The 24,486-nt window shown below is 38.3% G+C and overlaps 1 protein-coding gene across 13 annotated transcripts; it reads left to right on the top strand.

Moving 5' to 3' along the window:
- Positions 1-83: 83 nt before the first annotated feature.
- On the top strand, positions 84-24,119 carry phka1a (phosphorylase kinase, alpha 1a (muscle)). 13 transcript variants are annotated; one of them, XM_042511914.1, is made up of 36 exons: positions 84-402; positions 3,274-3,432; positions 3,622-3,669; positions 4,342-4,510; positions 5,004-5,086; positions 5,199-5,279; positions 6,810-6,908; positions 7,030-7,176; positions 7,854-7,907; positions 9,510-9,632; positions 9,749-9,844; positions 10,117-10,224; positions 10,973-11,051; positions 11,186-11,320; positions 12,165-12,274; positions 12,762-12,906; positions 13,016-13,094; positions 13,315-13,475; positions 15,880-16,041; positions 16,144-16,238; positions 16,332-16,474; positions 16,882-17,035; positions 17,840-17,998; positions 18,076-18,205; positions 18,494-18,595; positions 18,702-18,817; positions 19,366-19,401; positions 20,580-20,615; positions 20,775-20,810; positions 20,955-21,002; positions 21,233-21,262; positions 22,201-22,245; positions 22,476-22,637; positions 22,822-22,875; positions 23,552-23,752; positions 23,837-24,119. In XM_042511914.1, exons 1-36 carry the CDS (start codon positions 325-327, stop codon positions 24,008-24,010), a joined length of 3,837 nt encoding a protein of 1,278 aa, XP_042367848.1. In that variant the 5' UTR covers positions 84-324; the 3' UTR covers positions 24,011-24,119. The 13 variants fall into 13 exon arrangements, 10 of the variants coding, with proteins under 10 accessions (XP_042367848.1, XP_042367852.1, XP_042367850.1 ...); XM_042511918.1 differs by having other exon boundaries at positions 13,315-13,382; XM_042511916.1 differs by lacking the exon at positions 20,955-21,002.
- The last annotated feature ends 367 nt before the right edge of the window (positions 24,120-24,486 follow it).

Below are 24,486 nucleotides of genomic sequence, written 5' to 3' on the forward strand. Positions count from 1 at the left end.
CTAACACGCCTTTATTTTGAAGACAACATATTCTAACTTCCGTTATTGTTGCCGCTTCCTGTGACAAATTTACCTACCTCAGCCGCAGCCAGCCTCAGGTTACAACACTTTCATGGTCTCCGTCGCTGCCGCTGTTGGGCTGTTTTTTGTGACAGCCAGCAAGGCTGCAGCTTTTTCTGGTCGCTTAGAAAGCTGTCCTCCTGTTTATGTTCCTGAACCTCATAGGAGCGCCGAAGAAATGACTTTTCTGTCGAGGATTTAGCGAGTTTGTGTTGTTGAATACTTGAAGCCACCTGAAACTAGCTGGACTGTTGACTTGTCACCATGAGAAGCAGGAGCAACTCGGGAGTTAAACTGGACAATTATGCCCGGATGGTGCACCAAACTATCCTCAGACACCAAGTGAGTGTTTAATAGCGTTTCTAATAAATAATAAAAGTAGTCTGTCAATGAAAATGGCAGCTGCAGTTCTTCATACCTGTTGTGTTAGCTTGTCCAATGAGAGCACAAGTGTTTTCATGTATGCCGTAGGTGAAATGATATTTCGCAAGGCTGCACTCTTTTAAACACACACACCACACTAATATTACACACTCATTACTTGTGTGAGTGTGTCCTCATTGAATGTAACTTTGGGGTCATGTTTTAAGCTCATGAGACATTTTTAAAGACTCCAATTAACATACATTATATGGCCTAAAATACTGGTAGCTTAATATTACACTTACTTGTACTGGTGGCATGTAACTAAGCACATCTACTCAAGTACTGTAGTGAAGTATAGATTCAACGTACTTAAGCGTTTTCATTTTAAATTACTTTATACTTGCAGTCCAGCCCACTTCACAGGGAAATATTGTAACCTTTGTTCCACTACATTTTTTGAAAGGTATAGTTACCAGTTACTTGTTCTATTAATAAAAACATATGGTATATGATATGATGCAGTACTACATTACTAATCTACTAGAGGTGGGACTCACCAGAGGCTCCACCATATGATACTATCATGATACTTAACCCTTTGAAATCTGAATAAATTGTTGTTATTTTTATTTTATTTTTCAAAAGCATCGGGGGAAGGCAAAGAGCAACTTAACAAGACAAGACTCAAAAACGAACAAAAAGTTTACCTACAAATTATCTAAAACTAGGGGGAAAAAAACCCCAAACAAACAAGAAATTGCTGGAAAATTGTATTTATTTTATATATCTGAGTATATTTTGTGACATAGCTTTATATGTAAAATTATGATTATAAATATAGTCGTCTGAAAGCCAAAAAAGCCCCAAGAAAATGACATAGAAAAGTGCTGAAAATATATTTAAAAAAAAAAAAAAAGTTTTTTTTTATATTTAATCCTATTTTTGTGGCATCATTTAAATTATGAATAAAGTTGTCTGGACATTTTCCTCCCTTTTTAAAATGATTATTTTCAAATATTGGTCTCCTTTTTTTAAACAAATTTTTAGAGAAAGTTTCTTGCAATTTGTGGTACATTTCTCTCCAAGCTAGACTCTTAATAAATCTTATTTTACAGCTGATTTGCATAGTTTTGTACTGTTGTCGGGGACCAAAACCAACACACAAACTCCATCCAGAAATAACTGAGAACAGAAATCGAACTCTTGTGCCTCTTGAGTTGGTTGTGTTTTAGATTTTAGATTGTTGTAAAGATGATAAGGACACCACAGAGGAAATGAAGAAGTGGCAAAGTTTTGATCTGGGTTTGATCCCATACTACTGGAGGCACAAAAACGCTGCTTGTGAGGTTTCAATTTTCTGTCTCCACTGTACATTTGTAACCCTGCAAAAAAAAGACTCCTCAAATGGAATCTGGAAGTGCACAAACTCTGAGTGGAGTCACCTTTTGAATCTGTCCCAAATGGCCACCAGCCAGTCTACAGCTCACTGCTCAGATGGATCATTGCACTAATGACCAAATGTGCCCACTGAGAGCAGAGGCTGCCTGCAGCAGCCGATTAACTGTAATGAATGTATTTACAATAACTCTATGTATCTGGCATTTTAGTGGAATTAAATGTCTTATCTAGAGATCTGCATTGTGCAGCCTTTCAACAGTCTGTTCCATTAGTAGAATATCTCAATACGTGCTACTCGAAACACACACACACACACACACACACACACTCACTCTTCCACAAAGAAGAACAAATCACTGGTGTATTTGTGTAATTCACCCAGAAGCAACATTTCTCTCTGTTAGTGACGAAACGTGATGATGAAAGACTGCCATGGTGTCTCATGTAACTGTAATAAAAATGACAATTTATAACTTAAAACATTAGGAAAAATTATTCAGTAGCTCTTCAGCCCCAGCAGCAGTTACAAAGAGGAAATGATGTATTTTTAGTGTTTACAACAAAGTATGTATTCTTCTTCCTCAACAAACATAGCATCATTTGAACTCTCACATTTCCTCATCTGCCTGTGTATTTTCTTGTTATCAAGTGTTGTTGTTTTTCTTTATGCAACAGGAAACAACACAGCTTATGGGTAATGTAGTTATGGGACATGTTACACTTACGGTCCAACTACCCAGATAATGTTGATTCTCTGACCTGATATGAAATAAGAAGATACTAAATTTTAAGCTTATCATTTTCATTTTACCTAGATTTTCACAGTCTTTGGTTTTTTTTAAGGAGCAGATGTGTCTAAACATATTTTTTAGACATATTTTATGTTCCAGTGCATCCAAAAGTTGTGTTTCCTGCTCCAAAAGAACATTTTTTATCACAGTTTGCTGTAAATGAGCCTCTAGTGATGGGCACAGATTGAAATATGATTCGTGTAAGGACTAAAACGAACTGAAATTCAGTCAGCAACAATTTTATTATTCGTTTAGCTATTTAAGACAAATACATTTTATTTATGTAGCCCAATAGCACACGTAGCAAATTTGCCTGAAGTGATTTTATAATGTGTACAACATAAAACACGCTCCTTCCTTAGACCCTCAATTTGGACAGTTTTTTTTTTTTTTCCGAGTCACAGATACCATCTTCAGTGTAAACACATCCATAGTATAATATTGGAATGCAACATTCAATTTTGTCCCAATCATAAGCTGTAATTACTCAAATGGTATTCTTATAATCACATTTTGACATTTTATGAAAAATCATTTTCAGGCCATATATTTTGTTGAGCTACACAAAGTTAGCAGTTCACCTCTGCATTGCACTGTCCAGCAGGTCTCGTTAGGTTGTGTTAACTGCTGACCTTTGACCCCTCTCTGTGTCTGGCAGGATCCAGTGACGGGTCTTCTGCCAGCCAACTCTGATCAGCCTCACTCCTGGGTCAGAGACAATGTGTACAGCATCATGTCTGTGTGGGGTCTCAGTCTGGCGTACAGGAAGAACGCCGACAGGGATGAAGACAAGGCCAAGGCCTACGAACTGGAGCAGGTAGGTGTGTGTTTAGGTTATGAAAAAGAAGATAATAGGAGACAATCTTTGTTTTTACTCGCTTGAATGTGTCCCAGTGCAGAGTGTTTCACTCTGCTGATGAAGGACTGAGATCAGGTCTCATGTTTGTCTGCCTGAACACCAAAGTAATGGTTAAAAATGTTGACACTCAATCATTTCTCTCTCTAGAGTGTGGTGAAGCTAATGAGAGGCATCCTTCAGTGTATAATGAGGCAGGTATGTTGTCTCAAAGGTTTTTTTTTTGTTTTCAACAAACGCACTTGCGCTCATTTTTCTGTAATCTTGTGCTCTGAAATACTCTTTTAGATACTCATCTCTCTTCCTCTGAATATGTCTTTTTCTTCCTCTCACACACACAAACACACTCAAGAATGGATGAGCGATAAACACAAGAGTTGGAAAGTGTGTCCCTGCTAAATAAATAAAGTAGAAGTTAAAGTGCAGCTGAGGCACCGTCAGATGCTCAGATGCACCGTCTACTCACATAAATTCGTAGAATTCTTCTTCCCGATTTGGAAAAGTTATTTTAGAGTGTATTAAAACTAATTAAATAAAGCAAAAAATATCCAATAGCTGCAGTTTTCAAAAAAGGTAAAAAATTTGGCATTACCAGTAAGGATCCCACACAACTTTACAGTCTGAGATGTTATACAGATGTATATCACTATATATAAAAATCAATGAATGTGCACTCTTAGTCTTAAAGTCTAACAGTATATATTGTCGTATTCCCCAAAACCTCATGTGTGTATTTTACTGTACAGATACATAAAATATGTGAAATTATTCCACATGGATCACACCTGCATCATGTGTATTATGTGTTTATTCTGCCTTGCTTGCTCCTTCGTGACTTCTTTTGTTGGATACTTTATCATTCTGTTGTAGCTGGATAAGGTGGAAAAGTTTAAATACAGCAGAAGTACCTCAGACTCGCTCCATGCCAAGTACAACACCAGGACCTGTGCTCCTGTGGTCGGAGACGACCAGTGGGGTCACCTGCAAGTCGACGCCACCTCACTCTTTCTGCTCTTCCTCGCTCAGATGACTGCATCCGGTAATTGTGCAGCAAAAAGACATTTTGCATGTTATTTGTTGATGAATTGTTGCAGTAACATTATTTTGACACTTAACTTAAATACTGTCAAGATACAAAAGTGCTACAGTAAACACCCTCAGATTCTCAAGAAATACAAGAACTAAAGACAATGAAAACAATACAAAAGGTGACCTTTTTAAACATTTAAAAACATAAATCAGCTGTGTTTTTATTCCCACAAGTTATTTTTAATTTTTGATTATTTTATTTAGCCTGTTTACAGACCAACTGGGCCTATCTGCCGTGGTTGGAGGAAAGTCATTTTGCTTCATTACGACAGGAAGCAGAGAACAAGAAGTGCAGTGTTGTGCCATCACAGTGTGGTCATACCAGACCAGACTGTGTTTGTGAAGCACAAACAAATGCTAATATGTCTACTTTAACTTTTCACTTCTCAAGTTTTTAATATTTTACTGAATTATTTGTTCCTGTTTGTGTGTGTGTTTACCAGGTCTTCACATTGTCTACACCCAAGATGAAGTAGATGTAGTCCAGAATCTTATGTTTTACATTGAGGCAGCTTACAAAGTGGCTGTAAGTGTTCATTCACCTTCGACTCACTCAACAGAAAAACTCCTTTATCCATTTTAATGGAACCACTAATATCACATTAACGTTTTTCTTTTTCTTCTCTGGTTCTACACAGGATTATGGGATGTGGGAAAGAGGAGACAAAACCAACCAGGGCATTACTGAAATCAACGCCAGCTCTATTGGCATGGCCAAGGTTAATACACACACACACACACACACACACACACAGAGAGAGAGAGTGTGACATTATAGAAGCAGGTAGATGGACGAGAAAGCAGCCTGAGTGCTGAGTGAGAGGAGAACAGGTGCTCCAGTAAAAAATCCCTGGCATGGTGGAAGGTGTCTAGTCACTGCGGCGGCCTTTACGCTGACCTTTAGACGACCCAGACGTTTCAAACTGACTTGGAATCACAAGGAACAACTTTTGTTTTGGTGCTAAAAGTGTACACAGTAGCCCCAATCCATCCTGATGTCAGCACAGATAAATATAATGCTGCTCTCAGATAAAATCCTTCAGTTGGAATCGCCTCAGAGAACTTAAGAGTATTTTTAAGCCACGTTTGTGTTTTTAATGTTATTAAGTATTTAAAAGAGTTTTATAACAATGAAAAGTCTCGTCTCAATCCATACAAATCCTGATTCTTGTGAGAAAGTTTTTACATAATAGGATACTCGACTCAGCGCTGTCCTTGGCCCACAGTTTACAGGAGGTATCAGGTTCCCTGTGGTCTTCCAAGAATGGCTTCTCACTCAGAAATAACACTGTGTACTCGCAGTACCCAGTGGGCACACACACACACACACAAACACACACACACACATACACACACTAACAGGGTTTAATTTAAGACGGTGGAAAGGGGCACCTCTGCAGGACGTTCCCTGTGCTATTAATTGCATGAGGTTAGTTATTTGTATATATAAGGGCAAAACAGCATGATTGTAATATATATTTTATATTTTATATATTTTATGATTCACTACTACATTGTATATATGTAATACTGCCATATTCCAGGGATCGGCAAATCATGAAATTTCCAAACCCGGAAAAGTTATGGATAAAGCAATAAACATCATAAAAACCAATCATTAATACGTAAAAAAAAAAATGCTGGGCCAGTCATTATCATTGGTCCTTGAAAAGTTATGGGGAAGTTTTGAAATTCTATCCAGGAATATGTGTGGGAACCCTGATATTTGTATTTACTCAATTCTTCACAATACTGCATATTATTTGTATTGTATAATAATATTAAACTAATGTAGAATCTTTGATCAGTATTGAGTTGTGACAAATATATTCATCATGACATAGATATGATGACAGAAAACATAAGAAGTGCAATAAAAAATGTTTTATAGGCCAAGTTTTATAGGTGCATGTGATAGTTTAATATCTTTTTGTTGGGCTTTTGTACATATGTACTCGTAATAAGAATGTGTTGTCAAGTTATGTCTACTGTTCAAAATTTGCTCTTATTTTTAATATCAACCAAAATAGTGAAATGAATTGCTGTCGAAAACGTGTAGTGTAGTAAAAAAGTGCAGTATTTGCCTTCAAATTGTAGAGGAATAGAAATAGAAAGTAGCAGAAAATGGAAATACTTAAGTTAGATGCAAGTACGTCAAAATTGAACTAAAGTACAGTACTTGATAAAAATGTTTGTGTACTCTTGTGTTATTTTTTACAAGGATCACATGACTGATGTGTGTCTTCCAGGCAGCTCTGGAGGCTTTGGATGACCTTAACCTGTTTGGCGCAAAAGGAGGACCTGGATCTGTGGTCCACGCTTTGGCTGACGACATACAGCACTGCCAGGTATACACACACACACACACACACACACACATGTTCTAAACTTTTATTTTAAAGTTGAGAAGCAGCATTGGCCTATTATGATTATGATTTCTCCTTCACTTTTTCATTCCTTCCTCATCAGTCCATCCTGACGTCGATGTTACCCAGAGCCTCCATGTCTAAAGAAGTGGATGCCGGCGTTCTGGCCATCATCTCGTACCCCGCCTTTGCTGTTGATGACATCAGCATCGTCAACATGACCAAGGAGGAGATAATCTCCAAACTGCAGGTGCAGAAAAGTGAAATAGTAAAAATATGTACTTTTATTGTCGATATCAACACGGTCAGTGTTTGGAAAGATCAGCTTTACATATGCAAAAGGGTGGTGTGTCAGTTATGTTTTAAGTAACTGATCGATCGCTTAGGTGTCATGAAATCCCCATCACAATTTCCTAGACAACAGACTTTGACAACTTTCTAATATAAAATATTTAAGTATGTCCTGGACTTATTTCCATTTTTGTCCCTGTTGTAAGTTGGAGGAATTGTACTTTTAAGTTTGCTATCACCAGCCAAACAAATAACTAACAGGATATTAAATGGGAAGGTGAGTAGGTATTTCATAAAGTTTTTTTTCTCTGACAAATGCTGGATTACAAAACTGGCAAAAGTACTTTTTCCTAAAGGAAGAAATCTAACTTTTTCCATGAGAATACACACACACAGGAAACAAACTATGATAAATACATACATAAAGACAGTTTGAACCCATATATTACAAACAGATGTGTTTGATTATCGGTATATAAGCCATGGAGAGGACTTATATACTTTTAATAAAGTATATTTTGAAGAGACTCTGCTATGCATTAGAACTTCTGTATTTGTACACTAAGTAAAGAAGCCACCATGCTGAATATAAAAGATGAATATGTGCTCGCTGACTTTCTCTCTGTGTCTGTTCAGGGTCGATACGGCTGCTGCAGATTTCTCAGAGACGGACACAAAACACCTAAAGAGGTAAAGAGCCCGTAAAGACAGACTGTAATTCATTTATCTCACTTAGTTCAGATAAGTAGTGGAGAAAACTGTTTTTCCACGGCATCTCTGTTTTATGTTTCCATCTAAAGCAGGAGATGCTGAGTAGACTGATTGTCATGAACCTCAGCAGTCAGCACTCTGCCTGAATTCATTTAGCTGCTTTCTGTCGTTGTGTCTGAGTGTGACTGCTCTGGCTGTCTGAGCTGTACGTCACAGTCAGCGTTGCTCAGCTCTTACATAATGGGAACACTGAGGAGACTGTTTGGTTTAATGGACTATAGCAAAAGGGCTTCACTTTTTCTTTCTTTGGATAGAAAGAAAGGGTTTACACTTACTAGTTGTCAGGGTACTTCAAATGGAATAATTTAACTTCTCTCTGCATCTGACATGTTCCTTTGTGCTCTGATTTTCATGTTTTTTGGCTTTTGAATATGCTGTTTTAGTTTGGCTTGGTTAAAATATATAAGACAACATTTCAGACTTAGACATTCCTGGAAAATAGAAGGCAAAACAGCCAAATCATTATTACAAATGATTATTAATTCCCCCAAATTATCAAGACAAAAGGTGTGATTGTGTGACAGTGTACATAATGCAAATATTAATTAATGAAAAGTTAACATTTGAACATATTTTTTCTTTCTTTTACATTTTCTTTTGCTCTTGATCCTCCTTGCACTGTCCTCCACTTGGCCTGCCATGATAACTACTTTTGTTGGACAGTATATTGTCCCAGAAATAATTGCAATCAACGATATTGTTGTCATTTTAAGACCTTGTTTTGCAACTGATATAATGAGAATACAGTAGCATAAGTATGCAAGTACAGCAATACAATTTTAATTTGACTAGTCTCAGAACAGTGTTTTTTTCTTTTCTTTTGGTTTAAGATTTTAGACTCCTGGCAGGATAAACACCACATACTTTGGTGTTTATCCTGCCAGCATGTTGGCGAAAATGTTGTATGTAAACAAACTTGATTGTATGTTGATTATACTGGGAAGCTTCCAGTTATTTGTGTGTGTGTGTGTGTGTGTGTGTGTGTGTGTGTGTGTGTGTGTGTGTGTGTGTGATTGCAAGACTGTGAGGTTGAATATCTGAGCTCTGCAGAATGTTTCCGGGACTTCTGAGGGTTACAGAAATGCCGAACAGGGATTTTCTGGCACAGCTTCATTATAGCAGGAAGAAGTGAAAAAGTCCTAAAGGGTCAAAACAAAACGAAGAGTAACTTTATGTCTGTCTTCCCTCAAAGCATATCTGAGCTTTTATAAATATTTATTTTGTGCATCAGGGTGGTCTTGCATAGTAGATCAGCTTTCAAATGAAGCAAGAGTCTCAAATCTTGCAGTCTTGTAGCACTGGATCTATATCTGTTGCAGACATTTAGATTTGTACATACAGTACTATCTGACCTTCTTATTCACAAGGAAACGTCCCTGCAGTGGTCAGTACAAAATCACATCCATTTTTATTAAATTCTCTGTTTACACACATTAATGTAATTTGAGGAAAGTGCTCAATAGAAAAGTTTTCTCTCTGTCTCTAATTCTGCAGCTGTCTCTTCTTCTTTGTTTTTTCCAGGATCCAAACCGTCTGTATTACGAGTCTGCAGAGCTGAAGCTGTTTGAAAACATTGAGTGCGAGTGGCCGCTGTTCTGGACCTACCTCATACTGGATGGCATCTTTATCAACAGCCCTGAGCAGGTAATTCACATCAGCATGTTTCCATTCCAGACATCGTTCTTTGAACGACATGTATACAAGCCTCTGTGGATGTTAACGGAGTGAGTGTTTGATATAAACTCGAATAACTCATCCAGGTGCAGGAGTACCAGGAGGCTCTGGAGGGTATCCTGATCAAACAGAAAGACGGGATACGACTGTTGCCGGAGCTCTACAGTGTCCCTCCAGATAAGGTAAAGCCTTTTTGGGAAGCAGTAGAAATTCTTGATTACATTTTTTAAAATTTTTAAAGCGTTAAGAGTTCTGTATTGTCAATAAAAAAACCATCATTATCTTTAGAATGTCCTATATTGTTTATGTCTGGTGTTTGATGTTTGAACTTTATGTTTTTCTGCAGTCATTCAAATGAGCAGTTTAATATGTTTCGGAGGGTTTTTATTGTATCTGCCATAATTTATGCAAAATTTTTTACACTTTTATCCTGTTTGTGTGTATATACAAACAGGTGGAGGAGGAGTATATGAACCCTCACTCTGTGGAGAGGATCCCGATGGGTAAATGTCCTCTGAAATGGGGACAGTCTCTGTACATCCTGGGAAACCTTTTGGCCGAGGTGAGGCATATTGTCACTAGCTAACACTAAAACATCCTTCAGTAGATTCATAATGCATTTAAGGAGAACATTTACTGATTTTCAGCTAGCTCTGTGTCATCGCAGTGTGTGCAGATGAATTGTGTTTGGCTTTCCCCTGTGCCATGAGCCCCTGAGGTTTCTTATCTGCTGGCAAATCTTCACCAGGTGATGGAAAACATGTCATCGAAGTCAGCTTGCAAATGAGCGGAGAGTTCTGGGCGCTCGTTGCTCAGGGGAAAGCCAAACATAGTTTGTCTGTTCTGCGATGACACGCAACTGGTTGAAAATCGGCGAGGTTTCCCTTTAAGGTGGATTATTTTAAAGAAAAAACAGTCAATACCAGGGAATTTTTAAGCATCTTTTATCGTTTATTTTCTCTTTTTTGGCAGCTTTCTAATTATTTTGTAAATTTTTGGAACACTGACTCTTTGTTTCATTTATGTAAAGCGTTTTAAAGTTTTTTTTTATTTAAATGCCAAACAAATGTCTTTATTTTACTAATTGTTTTGTGATTAACTTTATGGTTGTTATGTTATTGAGTTATATCAGGCACGTTTATAGAATTAAAGAATACAACACACTGCTTTTAAAATGTTACCAATCTATGATGCCTGTAAATGTGTAAGTAAAGTTGTGTGTTATTTTAATTTTCACTTGTTTGTTTGTACAGTCTAACTTTCTTATCCAACAAACCAAATTCTTGTGGATTTGTGGTCTCATTTTTCAGGGATTTCTGGCCCCCGGAGAGATCGACCCTCTTAACCGACGTTTTTCCACCATCCCAAAGCCTGATGTAGTTGTACAGGGTGAGTTTACATGACATTTGAAGTGTGTGCAGTTTCAGTCCCATAGTAGTGTTTGAAACTCCTAGTGAAATGTGTCTTTGAGTGGCAATTTTTTTTTTTATATACATACTCAAACCTTCTCTTTTCTCTCGTAGTTTCAATTCTGGCGGAGACTGAGGAGATCAAAGAGCTGTTGTTGAAGAACGGCATAGATGTAGAGACTGTTGCTGATATCCATCCCATCCACGTGCAGCCCTCCAGAGTCCTTAGCCACATCTACGCCAGACTCGGTACAACCTCAGAGCACGTTTTCTTTTAGCTTTTTATGGGTGAAAAATTTTGGATGAGAAATAATGATGATTTTTTTTTTTTTTTTTTTTTTCATAAATTAAGAGAAATGGCTTCATACAGACATGAAGCCAAGATGTTGATGCCAACTTATGATCCTCACAAACTTGCTACTTAAAGTTAATCCACTGATACAGTTTCCCGTCATTTTCATAATTTAGGTTCAGTTGTCTTCTTTATTAAGTGGGACAAAGAATAGATAAATTGGGATTTTAATTCATTTATTTGCTTGAATTATTATTCATATTTACAATTTAATATAAAGCCATCAAGCCATCAACCAATTAATCAAATTCTATATGAACATAAGTAAGAAAAGTAAGAAATAAACACAAGGGTTGAGAAATGATAGAAAACACCAAAGATAAGACTTAAAAACAGATACAACAAATCATGAGGCACCTTAAGTAAAAGTCCTGCTAATAAGATATGTCCTTCTAAAGATTGTCCACTGAGGAGTCCCTCAGAAGTTCAGACAGACTGCTCACAAACGAAAGTAGAAAATTGAATGCCAATGTAGTCTGATTTATAGTTTAAGTTGTAAAATAGTTTCTTTCATCGTTTTTTTTGAATGATCTCCTGTGAGAACCGCCTCAGCAATTTGGAGTCCAAGATTTAAGAAAATGCATAAAACATTTTGCTGCCCAGATTATTCAGAAAACTTCAGATCTGAGTCACAATAAAGGGAAAAAAAGAAGATTTTGACACTTTTAGTTTGGCATCCACACAAATGCTTGCCTTTCCATGGTTTTTACCCTTTTCCTCCCTTTTTCTGCTGCATCACAGGTAGGAACCTGAGGCTGGGTCTGACGGGACGGCCCTACAGGAGAATAGGAGTGCTGGGAACTTCCAAATTCTACACCATCAGAAACACCATCTTCTCATTCACACCTCAGGTCAGTAAGAAAACATACGTCTTGGGATAAATTATTTATGGCCAGGGGACAAAAGTATCTACGTACAATAAGTAAGACCTGTACAGTTGTTGCACTTGAATATTTCCATTTTCTGCTACTTTTTACTTCTACATCACTACTTTTTAAAAGGGAAATATACTGTACCTTTGTAGTTTTTACTCCATTAAAACTTTAAACTTTATTTTTCTGGTCGATTCAGAAATTTACTTGTAGCTAATTATTTCTGCACTATAGTATTGCTACAAGAGTAATATTTGGGTCCTTCTTCCACCACTAATTTGTAACTTAAAATATGCGTGTGCAGACTTCAAAATCATTATGAAAGACCAAATACTCCTAAAAACGCTAAATTTCCTGTTGCCTCACAAGCTACTGCTCTGAATACTTGTCATGATACGTTTGCCATCATCGTGGTGAAAAAAAATGTGGAAAATCATCCCTTTGCTTCTTTCCTAAAACGTTCCAGTTCATCGACCACCAGCAGTTCTACTTAGCGTTGGACAACAAAATGATCGTGGAGATGTTGAGGACAGAAATCGCCTACCTCGCATCCAGATGGAGGATGACCGGACGACCCACCGTCACTTTTCCCATTTCACAAACTATGCTGAGTGAGTATCAACACACACACACACACACACACACACACACACACACACACACACACAATTAAAATTGCATATGTGTAAACTGTGTATGTATATATTGTGTGTGTTCCAGCTGAAGACCGTACAAAACTGGATCCTGCAGTTCTGGCTACACTGAAGAAGCTACAGGATGGATATTATGGAGGAGCAAGGTGAATTTTACAGAGGATACTGAACTTATGTCATGTATCAGTTCATGTCTTCAGTTAATCATTTTGACAATGCAGCCAGCATCTTTGTATTTATGATTTTTTGTTCGATCAGAGAGCTAAGTTTTGTTGTCATGTAAAAATATAAATGAAACCCATTAAAGCAACTTGTACAAACTGATGAACACTAGTGAAAAACAGACTGTCTCCTCTTCCTCTGCAGGATCCAGACGGGAAAGCTATCAGAGTTCTTAACCACCTCCTGTTTCGCTCACCTGAGCTTCCTGGACGGTAAGGGTTCTGGCAGCATGAGCCGCCATGACGAAGAGTATGATGATGAGAGTGACGGCGATGGATACGTGCATGAGTTACGCAATGATGATGGTAAGAAAAAAAACAGATTGATGGATGGATGGGGAGGAATGGTGACACCAGGGATGGAAACATTTATTAAACATGAAGACGACACTGCCTGGTGGCGGTGGTTTATTTTCCATCGTTGGTTTGACCTTTCCTGCTGGTATGTATTCCTAAAATACATACACAGCCATAAATTTTAGTGGTACATAAAGTACATACAGGCAGAGTAGTTGCTTGTATGTACTGTTAACAGGGTTCCCGTGCCTCCTATAAATCCTTGGAAGTTTGTGAGTTTGAGGGGGGCAGGTATCAAGGCCTTAAAGGGATGGTTCACCCAAAAATGAAAATTCAGTCATTATCTACTCACCCTCATGCTGATGGAAAGTTCAGTGAAGTTCCATAGTTCACAAAACACTGTCAAAGTTACACGGGAAAAAAAGGTGTCATAAAACCACAAAATGTCTTCACATTAGTGGTCCGAAGTAATCCAAGTGTCCTGAAGCCCCAACATGCCAAGTTGTTTTGAAAAATGTCACTGGCACCATGTTTTTAGCCACATTTTGTGGTTTTATTATTTATTTTTTTAACATTTGAATCCTGGTCCTGGAGGAAATTGTTTGAGAGATGATTGCAACGTCTTTTCCCTATGAACCTCAGTCAGTGTTTTGTGGACTATAAAACTTCAGCCGACTTTCCATTGGCATGAGAGCAAGTAGATAATGACCGAATTTTCATTTTTGGGTGAACTATCCCTTTAAGGCCTTGATCAAATGGACATAAATTGGTTTATAATTTTGGAAAAATTAAGTTCTTTTGATATTGTATACCAATATTCCATAGCACAATTGAAAAATGTGTATTGGGTCCTTAAATTTGTGGGAATTAAACCTGGAAAGTCATTGAGAAGTCCTTAAATTTGATATTTAAGTAGGTTGTCCTGGAACCCTGTGTTATGACCATGATTTACAATCAGGCCACTCAAAATTACACATGAACTGCAATACATGTATGTTACAGTATGTTTATGTCTCCCAAAGAAAACCAAACAAGACTAGATGAAGCTAAAAATTTTGATTGTTGGAATTTACCTTTTAACATTTAACCTTACCTGTTGTTGTCACCCACTTGCATCTTCTAATTACTTTCCTCTGTGTTTGAGAGTGAACGAATTAAGCTAACCTCTTATTTTGAAATTCAAAAAATGGATAAACCTTTTTCATATTTATTATCTGTGAATTATCTCACCTGAAACATAAACAAAGTAACCTGTTGCAGATTCTGATTCATCACCAGTTCCTTCTCCATTAATCTTTTCCCTGTCCCCATCCTCTCTGTGCGGCTCTGTAGCGCCGTCGGTTGTGAAAATGCGTTTCAACCTTGGACTTGCAGACGCCAGACCAGCCTTATAGAATATCAGCGTCATCTGTTGGCAGTATTCTTTATTAATTTAACATTGGCAGGAGACGTCCCAATATTGAATTTAGGTCACTGGATGTCACAACCTAAATTCAACAATATATCTTCTAAAGAAGTCGGTGCCTGTCTGGGTAGTCGCTGGTGTCATTGCTTGAGAAGGTTTAGAAATGCTGCTTTGCTTGCCTTTAAAACAGCCAATAATCTCAAATTTACAGATTTTAAAGTTTGTACCGAGGCATTTCTCACCTGGATTTACCCTGAAATTCGGCTGTTTTAGCAGGTTTTGTTGTTGCATTGCGTGCATGCCCAGCTTGATTTGAAATAGATGCATTTTTTAAAATGACTTGTCTGAGAGCTGCTGTCTGTCAGGGAATGAATGTGTTAGTGTCGCCGTCTATAGATGGTTCTTATTTCATATTTTGCAGGTGTTTTGAATTTTGAATGATGAAGCATGTTGTAATCTTCACAGTTTAAAGGTCAATTCACCCAAAATCAGGGTGTATGTAGCCATGCAGATAATGTTGTTTTAATGGTATTTTTTTAAATATCCACTACTGCTGCAACCCAAAAGCACTAAAAGCACTAAAAAATTAAACAGAAAAAATGTAACACCAGAATGTCTTTAAAACAGTTTTAACAAAATTTTAACATTTAAACTATATGTATGGCTAGATACCAGTAGGTGTGCATGGAAAATGTCTTTTGAAGTATTTGGTTGAACAAACCTATTTTAAAAATGCATGTTACATGTTAAATAACAACACTTATAGGTAATTTTTTGAGTTTAACTATGGATTAGTTTAAATGCTAGGGTTCTCTGCAGTTTTAAGGACCTGTGTGTATACTAAATAAAGGTGAGTTGAATTTATTGGCATTTGAAAATTAAGAAATCTTTTCTGCTCTCTTTGACTCTTATATCTTTATCTCCATCCCTCACACTTCCATTGTTAAAATTTTCCTTGCTTTTTTAATTGTCTGTCTCAACCTCTGTCCTTCTTGTCCTCCTCTGCAGAGGCTGACGACCTCGCTCAGTACCTGGACCACCTGTTGGCTCACGCTGGACCCAAGAAGCCCAAACGTCAGATTGGAGGTCTGGGGAGATTCAAGGCAGCGGCCACCAAAACCAAGGAGATGGTGTCTCTGATGAACAAGGCTCAGGGACTCGACGTCCACAGTGAGCCGAAAATTCAGACATCCCAATATCTGTACAGCATTTTAGGCACCTTCTCAAGATATTGACACTCACTGACACCTGACTGTTTTTCTTTTTGTCCAGATGTGAACATGTACCTGCCGAATAAGTTGTTCCGTCCTCCTCAGTCGTCTCTCAATCTGAACCTCCCAGAGTCCTCTTCACCGCAAGAAGCTCAGGTGTGTTTTTGTGTCCTTAAGTCTCACTGTGGTTTTATTTATTCTTCACCGATTATCCAGCTACAGTTTTAACTTTCCACCTTTTTCCTCAAGGGTCTGCAGGTGATGTCAACAGAGAGCGGTATCCCAAGAGATGCCAGCGGAGGCATCGACTACAACGCTTTGGTCCAGCTGCTAAAAGACACACAAAGTCTTCAGGACCAGGCCGATATACTCTACATCCTCTTCAAAGACAAGTGAGATACAGTTTTATTGAGCTGTTTTGTGAATGTTTTGTCAATCTTAAAGGGACAGTTCAACCCAAAATCAAAAATATATATATTTCCTTTTACCTGTGGTGTTATTTATTAGTCAAGATTGTGCTGGTGTGAGTCGCCAGTTGTTTGAGATATCGGTTGTAGAGATGTCTGCCTTCTGTCTTGCGTCAGAGTGCGACAAATGTTATTGTACATCACCAAGATGTTAGCAGAATTGGTAATGTGTTTTTAAGATGGTAGCTTCTAGAGAAGTATTAAGTCTCATTATTCCCTGTGTATTTCTTTATGTTTGTTATTTTTCCTCTATATACTGAAGTTTCTAAATTAATCATAGAAACAGCAGTAACTTAGCAAAAAAAGTTGTTTTGTCTTTGTTTTTATCGCAGGGGCATGGATTGGGACACTCATCTGCAGGGTAAAGGCTCCACTGTGAGGTCTCTGCTGTCTGACCTTTATGAGAAGGCCGGTGAACTCAAACACTGGAGCCTCATCAGGATGATCTCTGGCATTCTGAGGAAGAAGGTGGAGGAGCTCGACTCGGTACGACACACACACACACACACACACACACACACACGCACGCACACACACACGTAAACACAGACCGAGTTATAAATAAAACAGGGTGACCTTCACTGAATAGTCTGTGACTCTGCAAAGGAGGTCATGTTTTCTTCCAGTTTCCTCAGTGTGGTGTCTAAAAAACACAGTGGATTTTTGTTGAATATTGGCAGCTGATTAGAATTTAGCAGTTAGAATAGAACAGGATATAATATCTTTATTGCCATTGTACAAGTACAACAAAATTCAGTTTTCAACTTCAATTTTTATGCTATTATAAGTAAAGTAAAAAATACAAAAAGTTTAAGTTATCAAGTTAAAACTTACCTGGTACTACATGTGAAATATTAGTAGTATATAATAAATATTGTCTCCCTGAAGAAGTGCCAAAACGTCAACTATAAGAGCTTTGAATATAGAGTTTTATACAGAATTATAGAGTTTTCAGTGCAATAAGTTCAGCATAAAATTTAAGTGAAATGAATGATCTTTGGTGCAGTTGTGGATCATTTTTTGCAGTCATTGTTTGTGAAAGGATGTTTTCTCTCTTTTTGTACACTTTATATTTCTATACACAGGCTTGTGTTTTGATTTGTCATTGATTATTGGTCTATATCTGCTATATCTGCTGACTTCCTTTTTTAAAGTGCTGTATCAATACATTTTATATTATATACAAACAGTTAACACTCTGAAAATCACCTGCCTCCTGACTTTTACAACATTTCACCCCTATCTCTTATTCCCAGTGCTCTTTTCTGATTGGTTGTGATCTGTTCAAAGGCCTGCTCTGATTTGCTGGCGCATCAGAAGCACCTGACAGTGGGTCTGCCTCCTGAGCCCAGAGAGAAAACCATCACAGCTCCCATACCTGCTGACCAGCTGGCTGCTCTCATCGACGAGGCCAGCGACAACAACATCAGCGTGGCCATACTCACTCAGGTGAGTCACATCCTCTGCCATCATCACCCTCATTTGTCCTCCTGTCTTCCTCTTTAACCTTCTCCTCCCTCCTGCAGGAGATCATGGTGTACCTCGCTATGAGTATTAGGACTCAGCCCAACCTGTTCACCGAGATGTTCAGGCTGCGTATCGGCCTCATCATCCAGGTGATGGCCACCGAACTGGCACAGTCACTCAACTGCTCGGGTACGGAAGGATGAGAGGATAATAGTTAATTATTAAAGTCTAACTATAAATTAGTTTCCCGGTGAATCAGTTAATAGTTAGCCAATTATGTAAAATGTTTAGTCACAAGTTTCTAAAACTTTAAAAAGAAAGTAAAAAGAAGTGATGACTGAATTCTTGAGACAAAGTGGTAACTCATTTTTGAAGTGGCACCATCGTGTGTGTGTGTGTGTGTGTGTGTCTGTGTCTGTGTCTGTGTGTGTCTGTGTGTGTCTGTGTGTGTCTGTGTGTGTCTGTGTGTGTGTCTAGGAGAGGAGGCCACGGAGAGTCTGATCAGTCTCAGTCCATCAGAGCTGAAGAATCTCCTCCACCATATACTCAGCGGGAAAGAGTTCGGAGTGCAGCGCAGCGGTCAGTCCAAAAAATCCTGTATTTGCAAACACAGCCAATTAGATTCTGTTTAGCCGCTCATTTTTCTCATGTTGCACATTTTCATAATTCATTTTTTTCCCCACAGTGAGAGACCTGGATGCGGGTGTCAGTCCTGCCATCTCCATCCATCACCTGGGCAATGTGGGTGCCACCAAGAGCGAGCGAGCTGGTATCAGCAAACTGAAGAGCGACATGAAGATGGTAGGAACCCTTCGATTGTGTGATTACAACACACATAGTATTTTCCGCGTTATTATCGCAATATAATGTCATATGTATATTTTAGTTTGTTGCCAAACTGTCAGAGTTTTGGTTCCTGTCTCCAGTGTGTCACTCAAAGTGCCGCAGACATAAAAGTGATAATGATGCTGAAGATGTGGTGGAAGAGGATCTTATTTTAAAAATATTGTGCTATCTGGGAAACTGACTCTTGTCTTTTCACAGTTGGAGCACAGATTGTCTTTGACGGATCCGAGTAAGGTGATGATGAAATTAGGTGGTAATTCACCTGATGCTGATGCTGATGGGGGAAAAGAGTTGTGGAGAAATGAAAGGGGCGAGTTGCATCAGAGGAGAATAGTGGAAATACATAAGAAAAACTGTGTAGCTGGTTGTTAATTCATGGCTAAAATCATCAGTAGGTGAAAATTAACAAATTAATTGCTGAGTTGAGGTTAAGTGTCAGTTTTAAATAAATCAGAGCAGCTTGTTGACTGTGATTTATTTACAACTTGGCTTCTGTGTTGCAGGCGGAGCACAGGTTGTCCTTGACAGATCCTTTTAAGGTGATGATCACATGAAGGAATAAACTATCGCAGTATTATATCCTTCTTCCTTCTCTCTTTTATTATTGTAAAGACATCCTTTAATTGTTAATAATGTTGAATGCTGTAGGTGTTAATTCACCTTCCATGTAAACATCACCGATGAGATCAATCAGAATGTCAAAGCAGACTTTTTTCAAAGCTGTTCAAGTTTCTTCCACCTGCAAATGAAATGTGAACTTTCAGCTACCTCTCACGCCTTCATCATCAGATGGAGAATGCTCAGTTGTTTATGTTTAAAATCGGGACTTTCGTCCATGCTGGACAGCAGTTGAAAAAATAATCTCAAGCCAATTACGATTTTTCCTGAGCTTTCAAATTGAGCTTGTTTCCTCAACTGCTTTTTAACCAAGATCAGAAATGAAATTTGAAGCTCAACCTTTAAGTCAACATGAATGAGAAGTCCTAAGAATAATAGAAAGTTTGAACATGTACAGAGCAAACTCCATCTGCTGCTTAAAGCTACATTTCCGCCAAACGCTTTTGGTAAGAGTGCCAATACAACTGGTACGTAAGCAATGCAGACATGTGCCTAAACCCTAGATCTAGACAGACAGTAAACTGATATGTAGGCAGGGATATTTCTGGATAGTAGTACTGCGTCACTGCTCCGTCCTGCTGTTTTTCTGTTTTGCCAACAATTAAGATGTAGTAATGCTGTAGAGGGACGTCTGCACCTTGTCACAACATGACAGAATGAGGTTGCACGGCGACTTTTTCAGAACAAAAAAGAGCAGGCTGCAGTGTTTACAGTCTCAGTTGCAAACGTTGCACAATCCCACTATGTAAAAACCGACAAATTGTGTGTTGATTCCTTCTAAAGCAAGAATGACGATTCTTAGTGTGATTGTTAGTGTATGCGATACTTCGACAGAAGGGTAATGAAAACGCAGAATGGAGTGGAATGGATTTTTTGTACCAACCACAACTTTTGACACTGGAAACAGCAAAATAACTGTTCCACTGTGCAACAAGTTAAACTGAACTGAACCAGACTGCTCTGTGAAAATGAAGCTTTAGACCAGCAAAGCAAGCAAGCGGACATTGAGTTGAGATTGTTTCGCCATTTCCCAAGGTCAGGGAGGAACTGTTAAGCTCAACTTCATAATCCTGCTTTTTTTGTCTTTGTTTTGATTCAGGAACCCAGGTTGTCTTTGACAGAGCCGGTTGCAGAGGTGATGATGAGGATGATGGTGATGTTAAGAGAAGAAATTGAATTCCTGATTCTTGAGAAGGATGTTATTTGTGTGTCTTTGGCTTTTGTTTTGAAAAGGAATATGGCTTTGCAACTGGTTGTCTACAAATAGCGAAATTCATTGTCTCCTCTGTTGCAGATGGACCGCAGGGTGTCTTTGACTGACTCAGTTAAGGTGATGATGATGAAATTCATGAATCTATAAGAATCAAGAGAGAATTTAATGCTGGGAATTGATTTTGACTAATGGGCTGCTGGTGAATTTAATCAAACAAAATACACAAAATGTAATTAAAGTTTTAATTTTATTCTGATGCAGATGCAGAGCGATCACAGGTTGTCTTTGCCAGACCTCAGAGTGATGATGGTGATGATGATGGTGTTTATGGTTGTGGCAGTGATTAATTTTCTTAGCTGATTCAAAGGGTTTTTGGTGAAATAGATGTCATCCATTTAATAGATAAATGTGTGTGTAAGCCTTGAAATCACGGTTGATTTTTACATACATAAAAAATATGAGGAACAATTTAGGATTTGGGCGTTAACAGGTTTTTAGGAAGTCTGTAATGCACAGTGGATTTTTTGTCTCCATTTCAGCTCGAGCAGTCACTGAACTTCCCTCGCAAGGTGACAATAATCACGTTTAAACATGGTTTTCTGGGTGTTAATTCATCAAAGATAATTAACATGAACACCAGCAAAAAAGTCATAATATGAGCCATTAACCCTCTGCTATATGGTGGCTGCTAATGTTTAGGCAAGCAGGGCTGGAGCTTTAATATCAGTAATCAATATTCCATCATTATTCAGCTTCAACTACTCAGTGTTTTCATGATCAGTTCACTGATTATTTTTTTATTTTCTTGACTAATTGTTAAACATGATGCCACAAAATAGGCATAAGTGTTATTCATCCAACCAGCGGTCTAAAACCCAAATATGTCCAGTGTGTTTACATTAAAGTCAAAGATGAGCAGCATGCATATCATTGTATTTATGCACATTTTCAAATTCCATGCCCATGAATTTTGTTTCTCAAATCAGTTTTTTGTTTTGTTTTGCTTTTCTTTCTTTCTTTCTTTCTTTCTTTCTTTCTTTCTGTCTTTCTGTCTTTGATCTAAGCATTTTCTTGTAACTTTTTACTTTTTCTTGTTTATTTTTGGGTCATATCTGTGTAAGTTGCTCATTGCTTTCTTCCTGTGTTTTTGGAAATAATCAAGCCAATTTGCTCAGCTTCTAAAGGGTTAATTGCTGTTACGTACTGATGAAGTTTGGTTGTTAAATTAAGTTGGAAGTTAAAGTCATTCTATACTGAACATGCTGTTGAAATAATCAGTTTATTCTCCCTCTTTTGTTTTCTAACCTCATTTCTATAATCTCTCATTCTGATTCATGCATGCTGTGATTCTTCATTTGTAAGACACCAGAATCTGCTGGCTTTGGGGTTGTTTTGCTGGAACCACTGTTGCGATCCATCGATAACTTCTGTTCCATTTTTGTGTTTTTAATTTTGTGCATCTTTTTTTGTTTCTCTCCCACCTTTCTGCTTTTTTCCTGCCTCTCAGGGTATGAGATCTCAGTCTCTGGACATAGAAAACATTGAATCTGGGGTAAAGATTTGTCTATTAATCAGATGTGTGTAAAATTTTGAGTTTTTTACGCTTCCTCTAATGCGGTTCAGTACAAGCCACTGACATTATTATTGAAGTAGATGGCGGATAATAGTCTGCTTGTGTTGTGCCTTTTGAGAAGAAGAGGACGCTGATATTCACTGGCAAACAAATAAAAGTATTAAATTATTCATTTTTTTGTTTGTTTGTTTTTTCTTTTGGCTGTTTAGAGGTACAGGCTGCCGTCCATAGAATCTCTGGACATTCCGGAATGCATGCCGGCTGCCAAGGATACCAGACACGGCCAGTGGCTGCGTAGGAGGCGTCTGGACGGAGCATTAAACCGAGTCCCTGTGGGCTTCTACCAGAAAGTCTGGAAGATCTTGCAGAAGGTCAGTTTAAGTTTATACACATTTGTTTTACAATTCTTAAGTGCCTCTTTTTAGATGATGTCATTTTTAACGTTTATGTAAAGACAAAAAGAGGCATCAAGCCAAATAATTTTAAATTGCTGCTTTGAAATAGCACATTTGGTAAATAAAGTAATAAATAAATAATGACCACATTGTCTTCTAGTGCCACGGTTTGTCCATAGAAGGGTTCGTCCTTCCGTCCTCAACCACCAGAGAGGTAAGATGTCCACGACTATTGTCCACAGAAAAAAACAACTTTTGACAACTTAATTATGGTGGTCTTTTTGTCATTTTTGCTAATACGGTGCTATCCTCTTCCGTCCCCTTTCACCTCAGCTTTTTGTGAATACTTTAATCTAACCTTTCAACTTAAAGCCATGCTCTTGGTTTGGAGTTTGAATGTCAGTATGAAATCTATTTAGATTTTGCCAGTACTAATTTCTTTAGTGAGAAAAGTTATCATTTAGGTTTTGAAAGATAAAAATCCTTTAAAGAAGATAGAAGATAAATTGTATATTTGCCATATAAATTGAGTTTAAAAGCAAAGTTAAAACATTTCAACTCATTCAAGTTAGCGAAGCGCTAAACCGAAAGAAGCTGACTTGGCTGGTTAAGGTCTGTAGTGCACCTGCTCAGTGGGCCACACGGTGTGGAAGCAGTTTCGATCATGTTGGTAATTTTATGTGCAGTTGAACTTTTTTGGCTTCATGCACCACTGAGCAACTGTCATAGAAATGAACAGGGCTGCAGCTCTGACGCTGTATCCAGTTTTCTTCATACATCCATGGTTGGAACCCACCGTTGGGTGTGTTCTGTCAAATGAAAAGCGTCTGACAATACATCGTGTTTTTTTTTTTTTTTTTTTGTTCTTGTCTTTCTTTTAATTCCTCAAGATGACACCAGGAGAAATCAAATTCTCTGTCCACGTGGAGACGGTCCTGAACCGTGTCCCTCAGCCTGAATACCGCCAGTTGCTGGTGGAGGCTATTTTGGTGCTTACCATGCTGGCTGACGTGGACATCCCGAGCATCGGCTCCATCATCCACGTGGAGAAGATCGTCCACCTGGCCAACGACATGTTCTACAAGGATCAGGTGAGCAGACATTAAAAGAACACGAATCCAGGATTACTGTTTTTGTGATCATGTAAGACAGTATTTTCTGTCCCTCCGCTCCAGAGGGACCTTGGAGCTGAGGAGCACATCCTGGAAAGGGACCCGTCCACAGGGGTGTGCAGGCTGCTGTACGACAGTGCACCCAGCGGCCGCTTTGGGAGCATGACCTACCTCACCAAGTCTGTGGCGGTGTACGTGCAGGACTTCCTGCCCAGCGGGTCGTGTGCGGTGCAGTGAGACGACGACCCGTGACAGCAGAGCAGAGGTGAAACCACTCAGTAGAAAATGAAGCTAAAATTTGCAACATTTTTCACTTTAAAATAGCAATAAATTAACAGAACATTAATTGGATCGGTTGTATATTGTCACTGTGTGTGTTAGTGCAGTGTGTGAATAGGTGAGAGACACATGTTACAGTTTTTTTTTATTTATAGGCTTTATGAGAAAATCTTATCAACCTTAACATCAGACTCACATGTACTGTGAAATGTTTATAGACAGAAGCTCAGTGTTTTGGCGTCCTTGACTTCATGTCAACCCCCTCTTCGACTATGCATAGGTCACGCACATATACCTTTATTTTTTAATGAAAATGGCTCAAAAATTCTTTAAAATACTGCAGGTATTGTAGTTTCTGATCAGGAGTGAAAACTACCTTTATTCGGGGCTGTTTTCCCCTTAAATACACGTTTGGTGTTCTAGTGCAGTGGTTT

The sequence above is a fragment of the Plectropomus leopardus genome, chromosome 23 (assembly GCF_008729295.1).
Source record: "Plectropomus leopardus isolate mb chromosome 23, YSFRI_Pleo_2.0, whole genome shotgun sequence".
Lineage (NCBI taxonomy): Eukaryota > Metazoa > Chordata > Actinopteri > Perciformes > Serranidae > Plectropomus > Plectropomus leopardus.

What these genes read in the sequence shown, in the direction of transcription:
- phka1a (XM_042511914.1), top strand. Translation starts at nt 325, where the DNA reads ATGAGAAGCAGGAGCAACTCGGGAGTTAAACTGGACAATTATGCCCGG. An exon ending in GCTCTATTGGCATGGCCAAG is followed by an intron (nt 5,280 to 6,809) that starts GTTAATACACAC and finishes TGTGTCTTCCAG; the next exon opens with GCAGCTCTGGAGGCTTTGGA. An exon ending in GCCTGATGTAGTTGTACAGG is followed by an intron (nt 11,052 to 11,185) that starts GTGAGTTTACAT and finishes TTTCTCTCGTAG; the next exon opens with TTTCAATTCTGGCGGAGACT.